This window comes from Conger conger, chromosome 5 (genome assembly GCF_963514075.1).
Source record: "Conger conger chromosome 5, fConCon1.1, whole genome shotgun sequence".
NCBI classification, from domain to species: domain Eukaryota; kingdom Metazoa; phylum Chordata; class Actinopteri; order Anguilliformes; family Congridae; genus Conger; species Conger conger.
In genome coordinates this window covers 14,801,641-14,827,596 of record NC_083764.1, presented here as the reverse complement: position 1 = coordinate 14,827,596, position 25,956 = coordinate 14,801,641, and the positions used below count along the sequence as shown (strand labels likewise).

At 41.1% G+C, this 25,956-nt stretch overlaps 2 protein-coding genes and 1 long non-coding RNA gene across 5 annotated transcripts in view; all 3 read right to left on the bottom strand.

The window, feature by feature from the left end:
• The window catches only part of map3k5 (mitogen-activated protein kinase kinase kinase 5), a 48,655-nt gene extending 41,866 nt beyond the window's left edge, over nucleotides 1-6,789 (bottom strand). Inside the window, exons 1-2 of one of the 3 annotated variants that reach the window (XM_061241982.1) lie at nucleotides 6,543-6,789; nucleotides 5,732-6,082 (exon numbers count right to left, since the gene is read on the bottom strand). In XM_061241982.1, the coding sequence (XP_061097966.1) occupies nucleotides 5,732-6,044 (313 nt within the window). In that variant the 5' untranslated portion in view covers nucleotides 6,045-6,082; nucleotides 6,543-6,789. Of the gene's footprint in view, nucleotides 1-5,046; nucleotides 5,096-5,731 lie in introns of all 3 variants that reach the window. The other 2 variants (XM_061241983.1, XM_061241981.1) reach the window with 2 other exon arrangements.
• Nucleotides 6,790-15,727: 8,938 nt separating this feature from the next.
• ccn2a (cellular communication network factor 2a) lies at nucleotides 15,728-18,892 on the bottom strand. The gene is made up of 5 exons (XM_061242110.1): nucleotides 18,614-18,892; nucleotides 18,126-18,342; nucleotides 17,756-18,007; nucleotides 17,245-17,456; nucleotides 15,728-16,998 (listed from the first exon to the last, which is right to left on the bottom strand). The coding sequence occupies exons 1-5, from the start codon at nucleotides 18,674-18,676 to the stop codon at nucleotides 16,702-16,704; spliced, it is 1,041 nt and encodes a 346-aa protein (XP_061098094.1). The 5' UTR covers nucleotides 18,677-18,892; the 3' UTR covers nucleotides 15,728-16,701.
• A 2,191-nt stretch (nucleotides 18,893-21,083) lies between these two features.
• LOC133129843 (uncharacterized) lies at nucleotides 21,084-25,694 on the bottom strand. Its single transcript, XR_009708858.1, has 3 exons — nucleotides 25,236-25,694; nucleotides 24,876-25,003; nucleotides 21,084-21,707 (listed from the first exon to the last, which is right to left on the bottom strand). It is a non-coding gene; the product is annotated as an uncharacterized LOC133129843 (long non-coding RNA).
• Nucleotides 25,695-25,956: the final 262 nt, after the last annotated feature.

Genomic DNA, 25,956 nt, shown 5'->3' with positions numbered 1-25,956 from the left:
ATGCTCTTTAGAAACCACAGTTTAAAAAAACATCAACAGCCTTATTAAGTGAGCACTAGGGCACAAAGCATATTCTAACGTACATCTACAAAACATTGATTCTTACTTATATGATTATAACATATCATATAAAGCTCCATGAAGAATGGCTATGCCATTTTGTGGACTTTGTCATTTGCAGTGTGTATTTGAAAAAAAGTGGTGAGATTTAGACTATGACTACTGATTATCCTGTTAAAAAACCCAGTTTTGGCCCCAAATAATATCTTTATTATTTTGTAAAGATATAGATATGAGAAACACTGGAAATGGTTTCCAGTGAAAAACTCAGTGCTATAAATAAGACCTAAAAGAAATGTACACAATAGACTTCATAATAAGTGCAAGTGGTTCACATGCCTGGGGTTTTATTTTTAGAATTGAATGTTTTCTGTAAAAAGACAATATGGGTGTGAATAAAACAAAACATGAAATGAGAAAGCATTTTTGTAGTGGAAGAATGGAGTACTTGATGTTGACTGTTTCTATTCACACCATATCCTTAGAATGAAAGCGGTGTCACATGAAACAGTACTAATGTACATTGCCAAATGCTAGTGACGCAAAATATCTTTTGTCTAAATTTATCCCAAACATTTAGAATAAAATGCCCATTTAAATTAGTGTGACGGTTTGTATGCTTTTGAAAGATATCTAAACCTTAATGCTTTGCAATACATGGACACACGGATAATACATATACAAAAATCTAATTTTGAATATATACAAAATATATCCTCATTGTACAAGATACAGCACCTCTCTATCTGACGCACTGACATTTAGAGGTCCCTGCATGTGGGGCTGAAAAAAATCCAGGCTTTCAAGTAAATGCATATTTTATCAAGGCTTGCTGCAAAGTCTTCTTTTTGATGTTTTTTGATTCCTCATATTTTAAACTATTGCTACCATGTTAAGCTTTGGAAACATTGAATGAAATAAGGTGCAGCACCTGTTACGTATACCCATTGAGTTCACTACCAGTAAATAAATAAAATAAGGAAACAAACACACCTGACACTAGAATTCTACTTAATAGATAATACAGCTTTATTGTTCAGGTTCCAAATTCAGACATGCGATGACGTTACTGTGAGTCATTATGGCATTAAGGCAATTATGGAATCTTAATTTAGGGTGCTTTGCCAATGGTAGCACTGTACACTGCTGATTGCCTGGTTAAACATAAAGTATACATACTGCACATACCAATAGAGATAATATGGCAGGATCTGAAACAAGCAGTTAATGCTCAAAAACGCACCAATTTCTGAATTAAAGGAGTTCTGCAAAGGAAAGTGGGCTAAAACTCATCCACGGCGATGTGAAAGGCCGATATCACATCATGCAATTATTGCGGCTAAAGGTGGAACAACCAGTTATTGAATTGGTGTATTCAGGTTCCCTTTGTCTGATATTAGATTTTGTCCTATTTGACCATTCAGCGTGACAAATATGCAATAATCGAGGAGGTGAGGAAGTTGGCAAATACTTTTTCACGGAAATGTATATTAAAGTTACTAATGTAACCAGGGGCGTAGGTTTCATTTCAACATTGGGGGGGACACATTGAGCGGGGGTGTGGGGGTCTCCCCCAGGACATTTTGAGCATCTCTCACTTAATTTCCTGCATTCTGGTGAATGTTTATGAACCAATTTGCTCCTCTTCTGCATCAATTTATTGTGTAAATTTATTTTATTTATGTAAAGGAAAATACATCATTCAGGTAGGCTACCCATATAGTGACTGTTCGATGGCTTTTAAGAACATTCCAAATCAAAATCTTCACATTTCCCTCAGTGCAGCTTCCTCATTGTTCGCCGCAAATCTTTCAGACCGTTTGCAAACACAGCAAACAGGATGCTAACGGAAAAAAAATTTAATAGTTTGCAAACGTTCGCCTGTTTGCTGAACTTTAACGCACCTCAGATAATTTCAGGCACACGTTATAAAGTAAATAATGTTAGCGTTTCATCCGCAGATACTCTCATTCAGAAACACTGAAAACAAGTGTGATAGCTACTTACACTAGACTCACTACACTATCATGCTTCCGCAAAGGTAGACATATAGCAACTGCGAGTCAGCGAGGCCGGCAGACCCAGCAAGGTTAAGGTCCAGTAGGGGTGTATGAAATAATTGTAAAATAGGTAAGAAGGATATCTAAGCGTTAAGACCCTCTGTGCTGTTATTTTTACCTGTATTGGGGAGGAGGTTATCATTCATTATGTTTTGGAGGGGACAAATTCACCTCTTCTAAATATTGAGGGGGACATGTCCCCCCCTAAATCTATGCCCCTGAGTGTAACTATAGGATATACGATACAAGCTGATGCTGTACAGAAATATGAATTTTACTGTTATAATTTAAAAAGAGTTGCACAACGCTACTGCACTGGGATGTGTATGAACCCATGACCCATTTTTTAATACCCTTGTGCTCCCTAACTCAAATGGCCAACTAGTGTAAACAAGAAAACAGATAAACAACAGAGCAGAGGCCCAGTGAGGGCAGAAGTGCAGGACGTGTATTAACATGCAGTGGAATCCTCGCTCAGTCCAAGAAGTCTGGCAACAGGAAAACAGATAATGTGGCACATAATGTAGCTTTGTGCAACATTGCCAGTGTCTCTAGTGCTAATCTCTTAACGCAAATGAATTCTGATCTGCTTGCCTTGAGAATTATTGGTAGGTCCATGAAATCATTTGACTGTTTTACATACTCGTGGGGGTAGCTCTTCCATTTTTGCAATTAAAATGTGGGTTTAACACCAGCGCTTTCCAAATGACATCATCTTCCATCTAGCGTTTTCCTGCCCGGGAGGTCTCCTGGGACATGGAGTGACTCTCTTTTTCCTCCATTCCGGGTCCAACTGGGGATAAAAGGAAACGGCGTGCGCAGGGGGCTTGAGGTTTGAAATGGGGGTTTAAACGATGGTTTGTGCTTTAAATAAAATTGACTCACTTTGTCTTCCTGAGAGAAGGTGATGAAAAAGAATCTTGCCTGCACCTGGAATGTGTTGGGAGGAAATGGGTTTTCTACGGGGGGCTGAGCTGAGCGTGTACAGGCTGTGTCGGTAACCCTTCTCCCTGTCACGACAGTTTCGCAATGCGGGAAACTGACCCAGAAGAACAGAGTGAAACTGGACACCGTTTGGTTCATGTTTAGATGTTCTGATAGTGGACAGTCATTCTCCATTTCTGTATACCCAGCAAACAACTGTGTTCCAGTTTGTTTAAGCCATCAACCTTTACTATAAACCTTGACGCACAACAACTCAGGCTAAAGCTTGGTAGTCTGCTCCAGCAATTTGTTACCATAGTATTTAGTTCAGTTTAATCAACAGAGGAGATTCTTCCTCATAGGCTACATCTTGTTCCAAGAGGCATGGGCTGGCCATGACAGACCAGTGAATTGCACAGATGAGATAACACAATGCAAGTGCACCTGATATCCTGCATGCATGTGAACACATCGGCAATCAAACCACTTGCTTATTGGGGGCAGAGTGAAGGTCACTGTGCCAATGCTATTCTGATTCCTCCACCACAATTAAATAGAAATGTAACTAATTATTAACCAGCATACCAAAGGCTGTGACCAATCCTCTAACCACCACAAAACACTGTCCACCAGAAGCGGTGAGCCACTGACAAAAATACATTCACAGCTAAATCAATAAATATGCTCAATTCATAAATGAGGCATACTCAATTTAGCCCAGCCATTTTGTGGTACGCCTGCATATGTACCATGTGGTACATATTGGGGGCAGTCTGACCACAGTTGGAAAGACTGAATGGGGCAGTAGCGTTGTACATAGGTATGGGAACTTGCGGTGGAATGACTTGCCTACCACTGTAAGGACAGCAGAATCCCTCCCCATATTCGGACGCAGACTAAAAACACACATTTTCACACGATACCTTAGTCCTCCCTCCTGATTTACCCCCCCCCCCCCCTCCAAAATCCCTCTTGTACACCCTATATTATTTACTCCTGATGTACTCCCCTTCTGATATCCCTCTATTTAAAAAAAAACTATCTGAGTATTGCTTTTTGGTTAGAACAGCTGTTCATGCGTGTTTTGCATTTTATGGATGTGATGCTTTTAACTAGTTGAAGAACCTATGCACTTGTAAATCGCTTTTGATTAAAAGTGTCAGCTAAAGGACTAAAATGTAAATGTAGAGCAAAAGCTGTAGGCCTGATTCCCAGGTTGGTGCTACTGTTGTACCCTTGAGCAGGGTAATTAACCTGAATTACTTCCGTATAACAAACTTCCAGTCCAGCTATACAAATGAATTGTATGTCAAGAACTTTATTAGTGTAGGTTGCTCTGAGTTGGAGCATCTACTAAATGCCACATTGTAATGCAATCAACAAACAAGACCATGTGCATTGCATCTGGAACACTTGACAAAGCAAGTCAACTTCCTCCACTGCCAACTGGCACTTTCCCCTCTCCATGCCTTCACGATGATTAAGCTTGTTTGCACAAAAATGTTCCTCCAAACTATTTTGTGTTCATAGGAAAGACTGGGGAGTCCTGCAGAGGATAGTGATAGGGTTCTGTGAGGCTTTCCAGCCACAAATAACGGAAAGAATGGCTAAGATAAAAACAAATCATGCTTCATACAGTATGTTATATGAATCGCATTGTTTTACACTGGCTGTTACTTTGGTAATAAGACTTACTGGTTAAGTAAAGATAATACACCATACATAATAATGCCCAGTGAATTATGGGAAAGGAGGCCCTGTGGAGAACTGCCAAAGCTAAAAAAAAACTTCCGTTTTGTTGACACAACCAATTATGTTATGACAACCTACAGTGTCCTCAGTTGTGAAATGTTGACTGACTTTCTATTTTAACCAATATGACACATTTTCCACCATACTGTGATATGTTTATTTGTACATACTGTAACACGTCAAGTTAATGACAGGCCCAGATAAATTGGTTAAATATGTGGATCCACAAATTTAGCAAATAGTAGCCTACCATGAGAGCCTGCGTGTGTCCAAGTTTCGAACCTTAGGCTCCAATTTCCCTTTATTCAGTATTACAAAGAAAACAACACAATCAACTGAAACAATATGGAAACTTGCTTATTCAAAATGCATTAAAATGTAATAAAACTGTAAGAGAAGTAAATACATTTACAGTAAGAAAGTTAAGCATACTGGCGTGATTGAGTGTCAATGTCAAATATGAAAAAATTTAAAAATATATATAGTGAAATCTTTACTCAACAAATGAAGAATTTGGACATATTTTGCATAAGATTGCATTAGGCTACTTTTCAATGTGATATCAATTAGTTAGCAAACAGGAAAGATTCCGAGCGCTCATTTCAAAACACATGAAACTTCGCTTATCAATACAACTGATTTCGTTGTATTTGCTTGGTCTGAGTGCACCCTATTTATTTAAGAATTAGATAACAGTGTAATTTAGGTCACACTAACCTGAACCTCACACATTTATAATTCATGAAACCACCAACAGAAATCAAGCAAACGAATTTGATGCGGACCCAACTGCCCTCGCATATTAGGCAACCCAAATCAGTTAAACTCAGTTGTGGAAAAAAATGGAAAGCGGAAGTCTCAACTCAGATCTCTTAATACAGATCAAATTCTGATCACATTTGTTTACAACAGCTTCAGTGCGTATTGCCACTTACCTGCATTGTAGAAATGATCAAGCACTGTCGTTTCCCCAAAATCGAGCTTTCCGAAGTGCACAGTCTCCAGCTTACTTCCAACAGTGTCACACGCATCTTTCAGACACTGTAAGGCCATGATTTCGGCGGTATGTGCCTGGTTATTTTCATTGTTGATCACATATGCCACCGTGATCGGTCTACTTTTGCATTTCCCCGTCGACAACAAGCCACTGTTATCGGCGCAGTTAGTGACACAAGGACTGATGCTCCCACCAACGACTGAGTCGTGCCAGAAAGTCCCGGCAGCAGGTATCACGCTGGCACTGTTCATGGCACCTTCACGGGAGCCCTCTCGATCGTCTTCCGTGTCTGGGGACGGACCGAAAGAGGGTACTGAGAGTGATATATCTTCAAGATCTTGACTCATTTTCAATGATCTGAACAGCTATCACTTTTCGTTGTTTGGCAACTGCGCACAACTCCCAAAGACAGCTAGCTATCTAGCTATCTCGTTTGCAAGACATGGTTACGCATTTTCAACGCCAACATCACGGGTGGACGGTTTATGCATGATTATTAATCCGCTTTCGGAATACGAGCAGAATAGTTCAGATTACAAGATAACGAAGCACGAGACACTTTCAAAACAGAAACTCGAAAGAGCATTGTCCACAGGTATGCCGCAAATAAATCCGCTGTGGTTGGATGGAACTGTGCCAAGCGCATATACCTCCACACAGGTAGAGCTAGTCACCACTCTGTTGACAGACAGCCATGCGTTTAAAACAGGACACCTTAATCTTTGGACCGACAAGCAGCCATTTCCCACCATTTGTTGACGAAATCAGAGTTATTGTCGATTGACAAAAATCTTTCACATTTCCACGCAGTGTTCGTATAGTTTCAAAAGTTGTTTAGAAATGCATGTTTCCATATACATGCAAAGCTCTCAAAATCGTGCAGATGTTTTTGGTGATGCCATTTTCCTCGAAAGCAAAACGATCTTCCCCGCAGCAGTCGGTTCATGCAACAGACTTTCCTACAAGTTGGGAAATCATTTGGAGCGCTGACTGCTACTGTTAAGATCTGGTTTTCAGACCCCGCCCTATTTTCATTATTTCCTTTCCTACTCTAACGCACTCATACTCGGAGTGGGGGGTTGAACCTTATAAACAAGGCGGTAACATTGCCAAATATGGAATGGATAGGTGGCTACCCCTTTAAAGAAACAGGTACAAATTACACACATACAAGGTCACAGGACGTGCATGTTATTATTAATAACATTAAACCCATATCATTTGTTGCTTCGTTTTTACGTCCTTATAAACTACAACAACGTCCACTGCTCATTCTTCACATGCAGGGTCTTATATGACAGATATCATAACCCGCGCACAAAAGTAGACTGAATGCGCACCATTCATAAATTAAGGTATGATGACAATATTAAGCATTTTATTCCGTTAACTAATGAAAATAACAATAAATGTTTAGTGCAATAACAAGAACATATCCGAAAGCTTAATATTTTAAAAAAATAGTTATCTAAAAATATTTCCACGAGTCTTTAAGTCGGTACATGTAAGCGCCCTGATAAGGAGAGGAGAAACCCTGAAATATAGCCACAGCAATTTACGCTGGGGTTTGCTGACCCCTAACGGTATCGTTGCTCATTTCTTGACGGAATAAAGAAATATGCGGTGGGATGCAGTAGTCTATGGTTATTGCGTACCAGTGTCATGAAAAACATAAACCCTGACCACCCCTGAACTGATAACATACCTGGTAACATAAAACAACATTAAATCTTGTCAAAATATATGCACAAATATAATGCTTTTGCCAATATTAAACCTTTATTGTGCTGCAAAGAACAAGCAAATAAATAAATGAACAAATACATAAATACATATATACATAAAGAGTATTGATAATTTACCAATTCATCATTTCACAATCATGCTGTTACCCAGAGTGATCCTCAGTAAGTGGGTGAGACAACAACATATCACAATTCATGTGATAGTGTTACCACAAATCTTCTAAAAAATAACTGCTGGCAGCAACCACAGTGATAGTATGTTTCAAAACATGAAAAGTAAAGGAGCGAGGGAAGGTTAAGTGCCTAAAACAAATAATCTATGTTGGTGAAGAGCTACATTCTGCAGCAGAAGATGGGCAATCAGTCTGTTCTGGTGGGGCAGGCCACAACAAGAGCTGTGTCACAGCTGGATTGGTGCAGGGCTGGGTGTACCTGGCAGCCAGAGGCAATGTCAGACCCAACCGAATCTTCGTTTATTGATGTTGTTCACCAAAACAATTGCTTATCACAGAAAACATGGGAAAAGCATTTGAATGCCAGCAAGTCAGAATAACCATGTTCTCTTTTTATACCACTTTTTATCCCAAGCCAGAAAGCCCAGTTGTATGCTATTAGTATGCTCATGCCATTGCGGCAATGTTCTAAATTCAGCAGAGCACAAGATCCTAAATGTGTCTTGTGAGCTGCAGCATCTTTTGTCCATGCAGGCTACCAGTTGATTTGAGTAGACACTAAATGGGAGGATGTCAGTACTTACACAGCTGTCACAAGCAGCCAGCAAGTGCTCAAATTGGGGAGAAATGCACACAGTCACCAGCCTCTTGGCAATGTTATGACCAATTATGCACCATCATGAGGAACTCAGTGAGTGCTGGCAAAACCAAGATTCAATTCTGGACCTTGGGAAATTGTACAAAGATGTAGTGCTTTCCGTAGTGTTCTCTGTGTGAAAGACTGCCACTCACTGGGCAAAGGGAAATGAGACATACAATATGAGCAGGGGATGTGTGCCTGCATTTGAATGACAAAAAAAAAAGACAAAAAAAAAATTATATATATATATATATATATATATATATATATATTACATTAATGGCATTTGGCAGATGCTCTTATCAAGAGCGACATACAGTTGATTAGACAAAGCAGGAGACAATTTTCCCCTGGAGCAATGCAAGGTTAAGGGCCTTGCTCAAGGGCCCAATGGCTGTGCGGATCTTATTGTGGCAGCACCGGGATTAGAATCACTGACGTATGTATGTATGTACGTATGTATGTGACCATATATATACATATATATATATATATATATATATATATATATATCACAGTTGTCGTCTCTAAGAACACTACTTGGGCTGGGTTTGAAAAAGCATACTTGCCTACAACAAAAAGTAAGTTAATTGTAGTCTCAAATGTTTTGCCGTTGGTTTAAGGTCCAGGGGTGCCTGGATCCTCTACTCTGGATCCATTTTTCGAATATTGGGACCTGACTGGGGCGCACCACATAAGTATCCCATCAGCAGCTCCAGGGAGTCACCGCACAACACTAAAATTAAATATACCTACATTAAAAAAATGTATACATTTGTGTAGACACAATGAAGAAAACAAGAGCCCACAACATTCTAAACAGGGAAAGGTAATAAGCACAAGCAGATTTTTATTGTTCATTTTCTTTTTACCTTAATCTAGGCCTTAGTATTAATTAGTATTTGTCTTGGAACTGTAGTTCCTCAAGTTGTAGTTGTCTTGGTATGGTAGTTACAGACTACCATACCTATCAACCTTGTGTACTGGACATAGGCTACTGTATGTTCTTATAATCAATCACATATGAATTATAGGGGAGATCGGGGCACAAACCAACATGGGGATTTTGCATAGTTGCATTCGCGCAAGAATTATGTTTTCAATTCTGTATTATAGCAACCCGCTTCTCGTGTATGATGAGTGGCATGGTGATTTGAAAACTTCATCAAGAGCTATTAACAAATTTGTGTTTAAGCACCCTAAAAGTAGGCCGTATGTTTTTTTACCGAAGTGTTTTTTAATTAACAGAGGATGTGTGAACACCACAGACCCCAAATATAGGCCTACATCATTTAAATCACTGTCACGTGGGTTATAAAGCAGTATAGCTTTGGCACATTTCACTAGTAAGCAGAGACTGTCATCCATGCAGGAGTACAACTAGCACAGCCTGGGGATGTTGGAACGCTTCCACGCCTATTCCAACATCTAATGTGTTTGAACATGCCCCCGCCTATGATAAATGCATCAGCCACAATAACTTTTAATGTAACGTTGTATATTCCATGTGTACCATGCACTTATTTAGTCCTATTTAGCACTCTCTCTCAATTTCGTCCCAGGCGTTCATTACATATTAATGTTGCCAGAGGGGGTAGTCTACACAAAACATAGACACTTTCTTCAGGACAATTATCATATGAAAAATGTAAACGGTAAGAAATGCTGGATTGACCAACCTTTGACTTATATTAAAAGAAAGCTTTTCCCAGTCTATTTACCCGCATTCCTGACGCTGTTTGAACTTGCCGCAGAGTTGTTTGTTGTATGACCTTGATATGCACTTTTTTGCGTCAGCTAAATAAACTGTAATGTAATGTTTATTTTCAAACTCTACGCGGGATCAGTCACCTCATCTACGTTTGCTGAACCACGCGGATACACAAACCATACTTACCTTTTCAAACTAGTACAAAAAGCCAGACAGATTTATCATAAATGAGCATGAACACTTGCAGTCGTACACACATATACAGGTAACCCTTCTATTAATGTGTCAATTGAATCGAATGCACAATTCAGCGAAATGCATAGGCCTAGGCGACAGCACAGCACGCAGCCGATTTCTAATGTGCTCCTTTTTTAATTTAAGTTTCGTGGATGTAACAATAATACAATTTTCGCTTTTGTAGCCAGTGTCTTCGTGGTTGTGCCATTATACGTCTGCGAGCTGTGAACAAAGTCCCATCTCCACATTTCTCACACCACACCGGTGAGTGAACAAGCTGTCCGATTTGTTTATATTTACTTGGAACTCGGGAGATTGCACTTCTTGAAACACGGGTTAGGTTAGGTTTTTGCATGAATTTCCTTTTTGGTGAAATTTTCAATCATTATGGTAATAGGATATACCGCTTGAAAGCGTTAAAAGTCGGTTATATCTGTATAACGTACAGTGAGCACCATAATTCATTGGACAGTGACACATTTTTTGTGATTTTGGTTATGTACTTTGAGTTTGAAAGGATACAATGACAATGAGGTTGAAGTGCTGCTTTAATTTGAGGGTAATTTCATCAATATCGGATGAACCGTTTAGAAATGACCTTTTATGCATAGTCCCCGCATTTTCTGGCATCAAAAAATATTGAACAGTATACAATAATGTGGAATGAAGTAACATTTTTTATATTTGGTCACATATCCTTTGGTCACATATCCTTTGCATCCTTTGTATCACCTGATACCCTGACAGGCCTGTACTGCAGTCATCTTCAGTTCCTGCTTGTTTTGGGGACTTTTTTTGCCTTTAGAATGTAAAATGCCTGTTCAATTGGATTCAGATTGACTTGGCCAGTTTTGGGCCAATTATCAAACCAATTAGTTTGGAGGCATTTGGTTTTATCTGAGCAGATATTTGTGTAGACTTCAGAGTTTCAGGCTCTATCTTCTGAAATTGAGGGCATTGTGACGTGGTGACGTGATCACATTGGTAAGAATCTAAATATATTCTCAAAATATTTTATTATTATTCAATATGCTTATAAATAAGAAGGCAACTTGCTTTTTAATAATACATAGCATGTGAAATAGTGAAATGTGTTTGACCTGTTAATGGGGGTTGGGCGTTAGACAAAAACTTCAATTAATGGACTTCAATGAATATATTAGTATATAAAATGTTATTATTTTGATCATTGTACTTATTGTTTATGATCTTATTGATCTGTTGCTGTCTGCGGAGAGTGCATGGAGAGCGCCGTTGAGACAGAGCTAGGGGGAGGGTGACAGGTGGGGGGAAATGCTGCAAACCCTTTTTTCAGGATGAAAAATGCAGTATTTACACTTCATAAGACCCATGATATAATGTTGTTTCCATGTGTCCTTTGAGAGTCTCGAAATGTCCTTTTTAGAAAACTGCCTTGACATAGCATAAAAGAAACAATGCAGAATGCAAATTTTTTTTTTTAGGTATTGTTTCTTAAGTGCACCAGCCACAGCCACAATAATCTGTATCCCCTCAAAAACAGAAAATGTTTTCAGTGAGAAAATGTTTTCAGCTTCCACTGTCACAAGAGCTTCTGTAACTTTGTTTTAGTTATATTTACAGTAATTCTGACTTTGAAAACAAATCCCAAAGGGTTACCTTTCAGAAGAGACCAGGATTATGTAGTCTGAAGGGTTCAAGAACAGTAACCATTTTATTTTGGGTATTTCATTTTCAAGCTTGTGTCAAGAAATATCTCATATCAATGCCACTCATCTGTTTGATAAAGTGCATCACTCCTACATGTAGGGAAGAGGGTATTAGAACACTTAGTTCGTAGTTAGGAGCAGTGGGCACAGTGTAGCACCCAGGGACCAACTCCAGTTTTGAGGCCATTGTCTTGGTCAAGGGGCAAGAGTGATCAACATCCAGAATTATTGGCATCCTTGATGAATATGCACAAAAAGTGCTGTTAACTAAAAAATAATACAATTATTGACATAAGGTTTATTTTCCAACATGAGTAAAGTAGTGCACTTTATTACCGATTCAAATCAACCAAAGTACATTTTTCAAATAAATACATTTTGAGCCTGTGCTCCCTCTGCAGGCTGGAGGAGAGGGAAATCCATCTAGCCTGTGCAGTAGGCCTGGAGTGTGGCTTAGTGGAGAGCATACATGTAGACACACACATTCACTTTCTTTCCCATCTGATGACAGCCATGAGTCTTTTCCTGTAATTTGTGATAAGGTTAGAGTACATATTTGGTGGGATTTTTGACCATTCCTACATGCAGAACTCATTCATTCATATCCTTGGGATACCCCCCGCTTTAGTTCAGACCACAGGTTTCTTTATGGGATTTTCTGCAATATTTCCTGGTACCACTGGCAGAAAAAAATTAAGAAATCTGTATGGCCAAAATTTTAATATTTGGTCTCATCTGACCAAAGCCCTCTCTTCCAGTCATAATTCCAATAATATGCACTTGGGGATAATATGCACTTGCATCCTCTTCCTGGCAACCATTCCATATGTTTTACACATTTTTATTTTTGCCCTTACAGTGCTAAGTGGTGTATTTAACTGTTACCATCTGTATCTTCTGCGTCTTAAGCTTTTCCCATGCTGATGGTTGACAAAACGGATTTTGCATGCTTATTACCTAATTTTTATATTCTAGTGAATCAGGAAGTTATGTAATGAGACAATATAGTTCCTTTAGACTGAGAATACCAGAATTAATGTAACATTTTATTGCCAACTTTGTTTGATTTTATCTACAATAATAATTTGGGGTACCAATAATTTTGGCACCTGTGGTTTTCAGAAAGAAATGAGATTACAAAATAAAATTGTTCGTAAATTTATTGAAATAAAAGTATATAGTTTTCCCATATGTTTGAACCTAAAATGCAGAGTGTATGGTGCTGTGCAGGTCATTGTTGACCTTATTCATAGTGTGTGGCAGCTCAGTCTTGCTTTTTGTTCTCACTCATCCCACATTGTTTATACAAACATAGTATATTCTTGGTTTAAAATGGTTTCATTTTGTTTAATGTTTTGATAGAATTGTCATTTTCACTGTAAGCAACACAGACCCCTTGTGGCGTAATGGTAGAATGCATGATGATTTTTAAAAAATCACCAAAAATGATCAGGCTTATTAATAATACATTTATACTCCTGTGTGTTGCAGAAAATAGTTGTCAAAAAACAGTAAATGGTAGTATTGCAGCCACAAAAAGCCAGTTATTAAGTGACAAAATAATTTCCGAAATCCATTTTTGAAGGGATGTTCAGAAGTATTTTTCATATTTGTGTTTGTACATGCTACAAACCTGTCCATTGCAGTGCCATTTAGAGGCACTTTGAATGGAGCATGAGGATTTCTGAAAACATAATGGATGGAACCACTATATTCTTGCCATGACTCACTGATTTGATGGTGTCCATAGTGTGTTGCTGAGAAGAACCTTTTGATTGGTCTCAGTGATTGACAGGTTGTGGCTCCGCTCATTTTGTTAACTGCTTTTTTAAAATGCACTTTCAAGTTAACTGCTTATCGGATGTGGAAATGGTGACACTGTTTCAAAGTGCTTTGACTGTAGGATGTGTCCCTCTGCAGTTCATCTTCTATTAACCCCACTATCAAACAAGGAGACATTTAAAAAAGTGATGCTGTTTCTGCCTCTATACAGTTGTCAACTTTTAATAGGTTTTACTGGCTTTTACCAATTTGCTAGGAATGCACAATAATATTGGAGTCATATTGGTATACTATAATTTAAGTGATTTAATATGAACTCATTTATGGAACTACAATTAGCTGTCAGATTTATAAGACTTTTTCATGAGAATACTTTCCCAATATAGACCTTTGAATGTGAAGTGTTTTTATCAGTCATGTTGACATGAGAAAGCTTGGTTTTGCCAGGATTCTATTTTGGTACAAGGATTCTTGTTTTCATGGGAAATTGAGACAAATCAGAAGAGAAAGAAGAAGTTAAAGTTATAATAGATAAGTTTTGTGTTAAAATATTGTTAGAAGACCATTGTAAATCCCTTCCTATCATTGAAAAAGGCTCACTGACATGTTGACTCATCCTCTGCTTGTGTTTATAGTCCTTAAATTCGGGTTTCAAAATATGCAGTTGACAGGCCAGCACTCAAAACATAGTATAGCTGTACAGTAATTAAATTTGGTTGAAAATTGGTTCGAATTGCCACAGCCAATGGCGTTTCAACTTCAGCGTCTTCACAGATAAGGGATGGGTTAAACGGTGTTGTGGTTTGCATGTTTGTTGCTGCAATTCCTCTCTTGACCGTTAGAAGTCCGAAATGACTGATTCTACCTTTAAGAACGCTTGTTGCAAGTGCTGTGCTACTTCCGTACAGACACCAGTGGGCAATGGTGCACCAGTTTCAGATGAGCATGAGTTAAAAACAGCACTCTAGCAGCAGTGTCATGTTCAGCCAGCTTCAAATGTGCCTGATATTTACATTATTTCCAAACCACTTCTGATTTCAACGAGTTATTTGATGAGAATATGATACACATGAAGATACTGTTTATGCATCAGTTGCTTCATTTACAGAAAGCCAAAACAGCCAAAACAATGTATAGCTCTTGAGCACCAGACTAATGACCCCATGAAAACTACATAATTTGGGATATCATTTAAAAATATTGTGCCTTAAATACTTTACCATTGCTGAACAGACGACAGAGTCTGTACATATGTACAAATGGGATATATCTCTTGATGTGGGCCCGTCAAAAATTCTCAAATTAGTTTGTCCAGTTAGACCATTTTATGATGTGGTCCATCCAGGTTTCCTGTAATTTATGAGTCTTCCAAAAAAAGAATCACTGCTCCATTGAGAGTCACTGCTCTGTCTGTTTGGATCGAGCTTGAACTTTTTGTCTTGGTACATGGTGTGTGTACGTGGTGTGCGTGTCCCAAGGCAAGCGGAGAAGGATCCTGCCTCTTGTTACCCAGAGTAGCTGCCCGTTGCCTGGGCTCACTAATGCGTAAACATGGCATCGGGTGGCTGACTCAACCTGGGGACCCACACATTCTTGGTGGGTTGGGTGGAGTGGGGGGTGAAAGGGCACACAATCTGTGAGCTGTGAAAGCCCAGAGGCACACCTGCATGGAGTCTGGGTGGTCTTGCTGAGAGGAACGTGCTGAACCTGCTAGAGCCACATACTGCAAAGTCCCCTGGGCTGGAAGTGTAGCTGGTCCACTGTAAGTGTGAACACCTAACTGCTATGAAAACATTCTTGCATGTGGATGAAATCATATGGTTTGGGGCAACTTTTTTCTTTTACAGCATCGTGTTTACACTTACTGGGTACAGATTTGATCAATCAGCTAGCTCTTAGAGGGACATAGTAATGGTTCATCAATAACAGATTCAAAAGAGGAAAGATGACAAATGACATTGTGTTTATATAAAAAATATAATAATTTTATTCCGAACTACAAAAATGAAAACGTGACGTTTTCTGGTCACACTTCTCAATAAAATAGTACACAGACTGTCAAAGAAACAGTGACTTCAGCAAATAAGCTATCAATAATCATGTTAAAGCAAAAAAAAAAAGTCAAATGCCTTTAAATTAACTTAAAACAACTGTACAAACATATGTACAATATTTACAGCATTATGATATAAAAAGGAATGAAGCTACAAATCATCCAGTCTTTTTTTCTGACAAAATACTGATTCCCTTCTAGTGACCTAAATCAGTCAGTCAAAGTCAAACACTTATTTTTTTCAGTGCTGTAGCAAACTCTCAATGCGTGTTCGCCAGGCGCCTTGTCTTTAAGGACGGCTGTGTTCAGCTAACTCTGAAACTAGGACCTGTCATTGACACTGCAATGGGAAAACTCTGCAACAGTGCCGCATCACCAGCACATTCAACTAGCACTCTGGTGGGCAAAGTATTTGTGGTTCCCTTTGGGGTTAAAATCTTCACCCTCCCTACTGCAAGTGCTCTGAGTTTTTACAAAAAACTGCCAAGTCGGTTGGATGCCCACCACAGTTTACAGGGGAAGAGAAACTGGCACAAGAGAATTTGCCAATTAGTGACATCACAAGGGTGGTCACAGAGTAGAACAATAGTGCAGTATTCTTACCGGGACTGCAGGGCAGCCCCCAGTCTTTCACATACTCACTGCTAGGGCAGATGTCTGTAAGGCAAGCAGCCCTAGGTATCCGTCAACATGCTCATACATATACACTTAGAATATTCATATAATTTTGTGTCTTAAAAAAAAAAAAAATACACAATGCAAATGAAAACATGAACAAACCAAAAGACAAACAAGTATTGTGCTGCAAATGAGATGGATATTCTGTGGGATTCAAGTGAACAAAGTCATTTGTTGGTTGTTTGGTGGGCGGGTGTTTCTTCACGCCATGTCACCGGCCATCTTCTTGTAGTACATGGACTCGAAGATGTCGTTCTCGCTCGGGCAGTTGAAGTGGCACGCGCAGGTCTTGATGAACATCATCTGCTTCTTCATCACCTGGCCGTCAGGGCACTTGAACTCCATGGGCAGGGTGGTGGTTCTGTGGGGGGTGCAGCAGCGGCCGTCAGTGCACACGCCGCAGAACTTGGGCCTGTAGGACTTGGTGGTCGTGCAGCCGGAGATCTCGAACTTCATGGGCTTGGAGACGCGGGGTGTGCGGATGCACTTCTTCCCTTTCTGTGGGAAAGACAAACGACCACACGTTTAGATTCTTCCCTTCGCTCTGTCAGTTTGAACAAGCTTCAGTTAAGGTAAAGGTAATGCTACTGTATGCATTCAAATGATGAGTCTTTTCCAGTGGTTGAGTGAATAAACTTGTATGGGTGAGAGCAGAATGCTGAAATGTATCTGTTCTCTTCTTCTATATGGAGGATTTATAGTGTGTCGTCGTTTGTTGTGGTGGGTGTGGTCAAGCACGCTTACCCTGATGCTCTGCTCCATGTGCGACTCACAGGGTCTGACCATGCACAGGCGTGACTGCTTCTCCAGCCGGCATTCCCGGTTGTCGTTGGTGACGCGGGTGGAGATTCCCAGGCCGCAGGATTTGGAGCAGGCGCTCCACTCGGTGGTCTGAACCAGGCAGTTCTCCCGCATCAGGGAAGGGTCGGGCCCGAAGGTCTCCTCCTCTCTGTATGCTGTTGGGAAGCGAGGAGGGGGGAAAGGTTCAGTCTCGTTGGTTCTCTCTTGCCAAGGCTGGGAAGGTCTTGTGTGTGGCATGCGTCCCAATGTGGCCAGCAAACAGGGTCAAATACATAATTGTTTTGGATTCAAGTACTTTTCTGTGCTCAGTTTGTCTTCACTACCAACCAAGAGGACCAGAAGGCACTTTTTGAGAGTATTTCATATGTTCCAATACACCAGAAAACTGAATTTGAATCCAAAACCATGACGCACTCGACCCAGGTCTGGTGGCCAGGCAGGGGCTGAGACTCACCGGCCAGGGCGGAGCCCACGAACGTCTGGTGGTGGGGGGAGTCGCACACCCACTCCTCGCAGCACTTCCCGGGGACCTTGATGCGGCGAGGCATGGGGCAGTCGGGGCTGGGCAGGCGGATGTCCATGCTGCAGAGTGGCACGCAGCCCACTGCCCCGTCCAGACAGGTGCACTGGTATTTACAGCTGCTCTGGAAGGACTCGCCGCTCCTGTACACCATCCCGCCGAAAACGCAGGTGGCGCCTTCTCTCGCTGTGGGGGGGAAGGGGGAGGAAAGACGTTTCAGAACGTGCCTTTCCCGAGGTCATCGCAGAGTAGCGCCATAAGTTGAAGTAGAAGGTAAACGTAAAAGAAAAGTTCTTCTCCTTACCTGTGCACACCCCGATGCGGCGGTTGGCGGGGGAGCCGAAGTCACAGAAGAGAGCTTTGTGGGGGTCGCAGACGTCCCTCTCGGTGCAGAGCTCGCCCAGCTGTTTGGCGCACACCCTGCAGCAGCCGCAGGCGTCCGGGACCAGACTCACCCCGGGGGCGCACTGAGGGGGCACCTCGGGGCAGTCGCACTGTCCGCTGCAGTCCTGAGCCGCGGCCTGCAGATCGACCAGAGGGACACGTGTTAGACTCTCGGCTTGCGGACGCAACACCAGATAAGCAACAGTTGTGCGACACTAAGCACGCTTTTGAATCTGCACCTGGCTACATGTGGTGCTTAAACAACCATTGTATCCGTAGGCTCGTGCTGACATATCGACTGCTAGCAGGTGTCAACCGAATGTTGAATGAGAGCGCTATCTTATCAGCAGACACATTCTAGACGCAACCGATTTAACATAGCAGTTGAATTCAGAGGTTTCAACTTACCCAGCAGAAGAGTGAGAGGCACAGGTAAGCGGCCAATTTCAGGTTGTTCAGTCCTGCAGACATTTTGATTTTCTTCTGTTAATGTACTATAACAAAACTTCAGCAATCTTCCTTTAAACTCTTCAAAGACGAGTCTCGTGGTACGCAGTCTGATCGAGCCGATCGTTGTAAGTTTTTTCTCCGGGGATTTCTTTCAGTCTCCCTCTTTCTCTCTCTTTCTCTCTTGTGTCAAAGCTAGAGTTTAGCTTCAGTAGTGGAGCTCTGCTCTCTCAGGAGGAGTTGAAGCGTTGTGTGTCTGAAGCTGGGAGCTCGCCCTGTATTTATACACGCCGGGGCTGTGGTGACGTGCCCGTAGCTGAATGGAGTCCTGGACAAACATGGACATTCTTGGCATTCTTCCCCTGTTTCCTGCCCCCCTTCTAGACTCGCTCCCCCTGACATCCCACATTCCTTCTGTCTGAAACCCGGCGCTGGCACGTATCAAAATAAAAGTGCAGTCTTAACACAATCACTCAACCTTTTATTTTAATGTGTTTATCAGTGGTTGTACGGTACATTATTTAAGCACTAATACAGTATGTCTTTTTCCTGTCTTTGTCTCAGGACCTGAGTACAGCACTGACACAAATTGAGATATCGCCTGCTGACATTATGACTAAACCTCATTATCAAGTATCAGCAAATGTGAATTAATGGAGTGTTTTAATGGAGGTACAGAAGGTGCTGTATGTTTGAATTGTGCTTTACACATTTGTGTTTTTCCGAGGTGCATTGCTAAAGTCTTTAAAGTGCAAAAGCATGACATGTTATACCAATAAATTTAAATCCAGTAAAATCAGATTACATTGCATTTTGAACAGTTAGTTAAAATTACGAGATTACACAAGCAATTAACTTCCATGATGCTTACTGTGCGTTACATAAGAGGGGGAATGGCAATGAAGTGATACCCCCTGTGAATGTATACATCTTTAGTCACTACTGCTATTGGGTTACTGGGAGACACAATAGACTTTCAGTTCGCTGGGGCCCTGCCTGTAATTTTAATCACATTCTTTTTATAGCTGTGTGCTTTCACCTTGCTAATAAGGTTTAGTCTACGTGCATTAAAGCACAGGTGTGCCACATTCCTGAGGTGGTATCCTATTTTGCTCCATCAGATCCTAGACACAGAGCAGACTTGAGGATTGCAGGAAAGCGGCTAGACTCTGGGTTTGTATATTTAAAAAAAAAAAAGAAAAAAAAAAAGGATCACTCGAGCCCAAGACTCCCCACCTCACTCTTATGAAAGGCAGGGCCGCTTCTCGCAGCCCCCAAATCGGAAATGAAAAACTCCCAGAGAAAACTCGGAGCTGCAGGAATGCGCGCTTCTCGCCAGCAGACGTACTGTTACTACATGCGCACGGTCCCAGAGGAAGCGCGGCCTTATAAGGGAATCTCTTTCAGGCTTCCCTTTTTTTCCATGCTTTTTTTCTTTTCGCTTTTTTTCCGAATCTCTGTAGAAGTACAGTAATATCGCCCATTGTGCCGTACTGTCTCTCGCCGATGTTCAAAATGTTAATGTGCCCCGTCTGTCGACACCGATTCATTTGGGGTGAAATGAGGCAGCCAGGTCTTTAACCCTTCCTCTGCCCTTTTGTGTCGGAGGACACAGAGATCTTTTTAAAACGCATTCTTCTCTGCACAAGATTACACGAATGGATAACGGAACGGTGAGCGGCCTTAAGGAGGATGAGCTCATTCCACGGGGTGAGGTTTAATAAAAACAAACTGTGTGTGGTAACGGTGAGCCACGTATTGAAATCCCCTTTCCTTTTTACACTGACTCTTAAATTGCTGTCACCAAGCTTTCCATCAGCTCTCTCCTCTAAGCCCCCAACGCCGGCTGGCGTACACCTTTCCCAAGAAATTCCTCACTCAATGGACCATAGGTAAATACTTTCAGGTCTGTTAACCTTTAATGTCATGCTCTCTGATTTTCCATGGTGGCTAAAAGGGTCTGTAACGTTAGCTGTGGCATGGGAGTTATTTCAAACACGGCACTCCAGATGAGGATTCTGGTTTAGAACAGAAGAAGATTTCCCCCTTGGCCTAGAGCATCTATTCTAGTTGGATCATGGAAAATGGATCAAATATATCATGCCTGTTGCCCACTCGGCCTTGCCAGTGGGATGAGTTTGATTAGACTGCCTGTGTGTTTTTTCAGTTGTAGCGATGGCTGCTGTTTGAGCAAGGTCAAAGGTCAGTTTATGACGAAATGGAAAGGATTCCACACAGAGCAGAAATAAACTGAGGGGTGGAGTTTTATAGTTTAATTCTTCCAGTTGTTTCTGAATTGTTTTGTTTTACATTTTTTTAAAGTTAATTGACATATCTTTGTTGGTTATTATACATACAGTATGTGTGGATTACGTATGTGATTAGTACCATATGAACAATTTTATGGAAGCTAAAGAGAGAAACGGGGCTAAGAACACAGATAAGTAGTTAGCATATTTTGACAGGCTGACATTGGGCCAACAACAGTATCGTTTGAAACTTTAACCTGAAACAGATGTTCTGGGATTTGTGAGGTAAGACAAGCCCTAATCGGCTTTTCGTAGCTCAGGAGGAATTCCATTAATGCTACAATTGAACCTCTGTTTCAGGTGCTGTGAAACAAACCACTGTTCACAGTTGATTGTTTGAAGCACTCAGACTTTCCTAGGAGACGACCTAAAATTCAAATGAACAGTATTTATATTTGGTAGCATCATTATTCAAATGGGTCATAAATGTGCCGGATGTGGTATGTGCTACTTGACCTAAACATATTGGACAAAAAATTACATTGACATAGTTACTCACAAAACCCACACTGTGGGTGGTTACATCACTCGAATCTGTGGTGGTCATGTTCCTGGGTTACGTAGACCTAGCAATTTTGGAAGGGATGCCCTTCCATATTCCTGTCAGACATATTTTCCAGTAGCATTCCTGTGGAATTGCAGCAGTGCATTCCTCTTGGGAATCGCCTCACGCACCACCGTCCGTCTCCCTGGGTTAGGATGATCTCATGCGTCTTTCAAACCAACAGGAAACGTCCAGCTACGATCTGAGGGAGACAAAATTCCACAAAATGACATCACCCACCCATGTTCGGAATGGTCGGCTGGGCGAATTCCAGCTTCGTTCCCCAACATCATTTATCTGAACATAGCGAAGGTTTGTATGTGAGTCAGTCTGCTAGAGAAAGTGATGTCACTCTGTGGAAATGATAATATTTCTGTTAGTCCCACCTAATGGAGAGCTCATTTTATTTCTCATGAGAGGTTTTGGGCAGAGCAGTTGAAAGGTGTGCAGCTAATGAACTGCATGGAAAAGTTCATTCATGCCGGCAATGTGGCCTACTTTTTTACCAAGAAGGGATAGTTGACAGTGACTTTACTGGTTTGTGGCAACTTGGAGTCTTAGCAGTGATTCTCCATTGTTTATTTTACTACTTAGCCTTGTAGTGCTTAAGCTATTTGCAGAGTTGCATGGCCGGATCTGGTGCTGACCATTCATCGTGGCACAGTACAAAAGTGGTCTACTCCTAAAATAATTTACTGGTGCCCAATATAAAGGGCAGCATGCAAGCTAAAATAGTGTAACAGATGGATAAGATGGGTTTTTGCTTTATTATGGAGCTATGACTATGACTAATGTTAGCATAGTTTATTTTGTGATGTTAAATGTGTACGGGGCAGCCTGTAGCGTAGTGGTAAAGGTAAATGACTGGGACACGCAAGGTCGGTGGCTCTAATCCCGGTGTAGCCGCAATAAGATCCGCACAGCCGTTGGGCCCTTGAGCAAGGCCCTTAACCCTGCATTGCTCCAGGGGAGGATTGTCCTCTGCTTAGTCTAATCAACTGTACGTCGCTCTGGATAAGAGCGTCTGCCAAATGACAATAATGTAATGTAATGTATACTCGCTGATCTGGAATGTTTATATGTAGGTCTGGCATACTTACTGTAAATCATGTGAATGCTTGTATGGCCTCCTACTGTACATTGTAAGCTTCTCTGGATGAGTCTACCTCTTAAATGAATGTAATCTAATGCAACGACTGAATTGGTTGTTTTCATGGATTGCCCTAAAATGATTGACATTTGTTAGCCAGGTCTGGCAATCTTACTCATGAAAGTCATGTGAACCCACTTGTGGTCAGCTATTGTAAGTCACTCTTGGTAATGGCATAACAGCTAATGGTTGTAATGACTGAATTGGTCGTCTATACGGACAATGATTTTTTTTGGCCAGATTAGGTGGAATTAAATGCTATTTTAGGGGTTATTTAAGTAAAAAAGTAAAAAGAAAATGTGGGTAAAGGAATGACAATGGTAAAGATGTGTGCGCCACAAACAACAATTAACATAGCCTGCACACAGTCATATATGTAAATCACAATTTATTTCATAGAGCATCATGCTTTAATTTATCAAATTAACAGAATTTATCAAAAGCATAAGAAGGACAGAAGTCCAGTCCAGTCCAGTCCAGTTATCCACAAAAAAGTCTTCTACTATTTTAGCAGCGAAAAATACATGATCTAAAAGTGTCTGAGAACAACTATACATTGAACTTTTTCAACCTTAAAGTAAATAGAAATGAGGATCATTTTGCCCTCATGCTCATATCCAGCATACCATCTACAGTGAAATTGTATAATTTCCAGTTGGCTGCCAGTTAAAAGAATGTACCCTGCTTTGAAAAATCTACCAACCCCCCCTATTCAAACTGAACATGTGGTAGAGATCTCAAAATGAGCTAATTATGAGGGCTGAAGTTCTGGGCCTTCAAAAGCCTGGCTTGACTGAGGTAATTCATAGCCCAGACTTTAGGCCGGAGATCCCTGCCAAATCATGCGCATAAAAAAACCCCCCACTGAATTAAAATTGATAAATTAGATTCTCCCAAAGAAAAAGAAAAAACCCATGGAAGCACATCAGTTGGTATTTTTGGAGTGGAGAGCCCAACGCAGCTGCAATGTGGGGAAATCGTTTGATAAACGAGACCCGCTATTAAAAGACCGAAAGGGGTCCCTGGCACCCTGAGTCGATATGGCCCTGTGCACTTCTTTCAACAAACAGCAGAAAGTAATGTCATCCACCAAGATTTGCAGCACAGCGAGCTCCTAATGGGGCTCTGTGGTAATGAGACAAAATGAGCTCCGCTGCGTCGCGCTCACGCATGTCCGCAAACGCGCTGTTCTGCCAAACGGAATCCCATATGGGAAACCACTTTGAATTTATTGAATTCTTGTTCTTTTTTGGAATCCCAGTAAAATGCTTCGAGCGGTGTCACAGCAAGGCGCAAGCGTTCCAAAAATAGCCCCCACCATGTTAGTCTTTCCCCAGACAAATTACACTGAGGTTTTTTTTTTTTTTTTTTTTTTAAACCAAGCATTCCACAGATGATGTCTTTTATTCTCCTGTCGCCCTGAGAGGTTTCTGTTTGTAGTAACCTGGCCGAGTTGCAGGCAATTTCAAATGCCTTTCTTGAAAAACCTGCTTCCATCTCTTTTAAAATCTGCTATTGCACGGAGGTTAACCATCACCATAACTATTGAGACCATAAAAGATGGAATCCTCATTGAAGACTGCTCTGCTGCTCAGGAAATTATGATGTGTTCTTTTTTGGTTTTGATTATTTTTTTATCTTGGTTAAATTCAAGCGTTTAAATGAGGCTTGGACTGGTTTCTTATTCGCCACTTCATATTTCATAATTCCCAATCCACCATTAATTCAAAAATAAGCTGTTAGGTTATTCCCAATCTGGTTGTGAATGTTTACAATGTTATGTCATAATTTATGAAAGGAGGTAGAATATTCACATGAACATATTCTACCAAACTAATGGATGCAGACATTTTTAGTGAAACGATGACAGGTCAGTGTTTCATATTCATAGCCTCCCCTCCCAAATCTTCCCGATGTACCGAATGCCAGCTGGAATGCCATCAAAGTCAGACCCTCTAAACTGTTTTCAGCCACATTACTGGCGTGATGAGATTATTTTCGGGAAAAAGAGCCCACATTGCGTGCAGTTCTGTGCTGCTGCACCGATCCTCGCTCATAAACAGGCCTCCTGCAGGCTGCTCACCTCCTGCAGTGAATACTCACATGTACGAAATGCTATTTTCTGCACAGTACCAGCTGTTACATAATAAGCCTTTATTAGTAGAATTATGATTTTTTTTATCACATTCCTCAGACTATTTAGAAAACAGGAGTAGATACCTGTGGGCAACTGCCGAGAAGTATGAAAGGCTCCTATTCACAGGAATGAGGTCTATTGGTATCTGGTGCCAAGACAAGCAGTGCAGGAATGCCCCCCATCTCACTCTCTGCTGCCAGGCAGGAAGAACCTGTGAGGACAAACATAACCTGGTGCTCTATTTACAACAACAGCAGTGATGACGTGTTGCCAAAAATAATATTTACATTGACAAAAATGTGCACATGGTTACAATAGAACAGTGGAAAGTTCTCTCTGGCTGTCGGAAAAATAACCTAGGCGGGCAACAAAGACACATAAATAGTTTCAGATCAATCTGGGACGGAAACAATTAAAACATAGCTCCCACAGTTACACAATACCTGTATAGTAATAGAACTTGTCATCATCCAACAGCTTCTGTTCTTTCGCTGTTGCTGTATTGTTGAATGGAAATGCATTTCTATTAATAAAGAAACATGCAGGTGGGGGTAGTGGGGAGGCTAGACAGCAGCAGTGGGGGATTCCAGATGCCGGTAGTGTGAGACATTGAGATCACACAGCTGGGGAACTAGACCAACAGGGATACCAATCGTGGAGTAATCAATAGGTTCACTACATTACATGTCATTTGGCTGACGCTTTTCATCCAAAGCAACTTACAGTAGACTAAGCAGGAGACAATCCTCCCATGGGGCAACGGCTGTGCGGATCTTATTGTGGCTACACCGGGGATCGAACCACCGACCTTGCGTGTCCCAGTCAGGTACCTTAACCGCTACACTACCGGCCGCCCCACAGCTTGCTATTAGGACAGAGAAGGAGTTATAGAGGGAAATGGATCTACCTACTTGCATCAAGAGCCAGCCCAGGAAAAGTGGGGTCACAGCGGCTGACAGGTGACAGCAATCATCAAATCGTGGTCCTGCTGATTTCCCCCCCTCCCTTTACCTGGGAGTCAGGTATGGAGACAGTCTGGCCAATGAGTAGCACTAATTGTTCAGTTAATTACCTGGAAGAAAAGATGCAAGACAAGTTGCTTTATTGGCATGACAAAGTCATGGTCAATAAAAAAATCCTTTTAACTCGTATCACACTGATGGG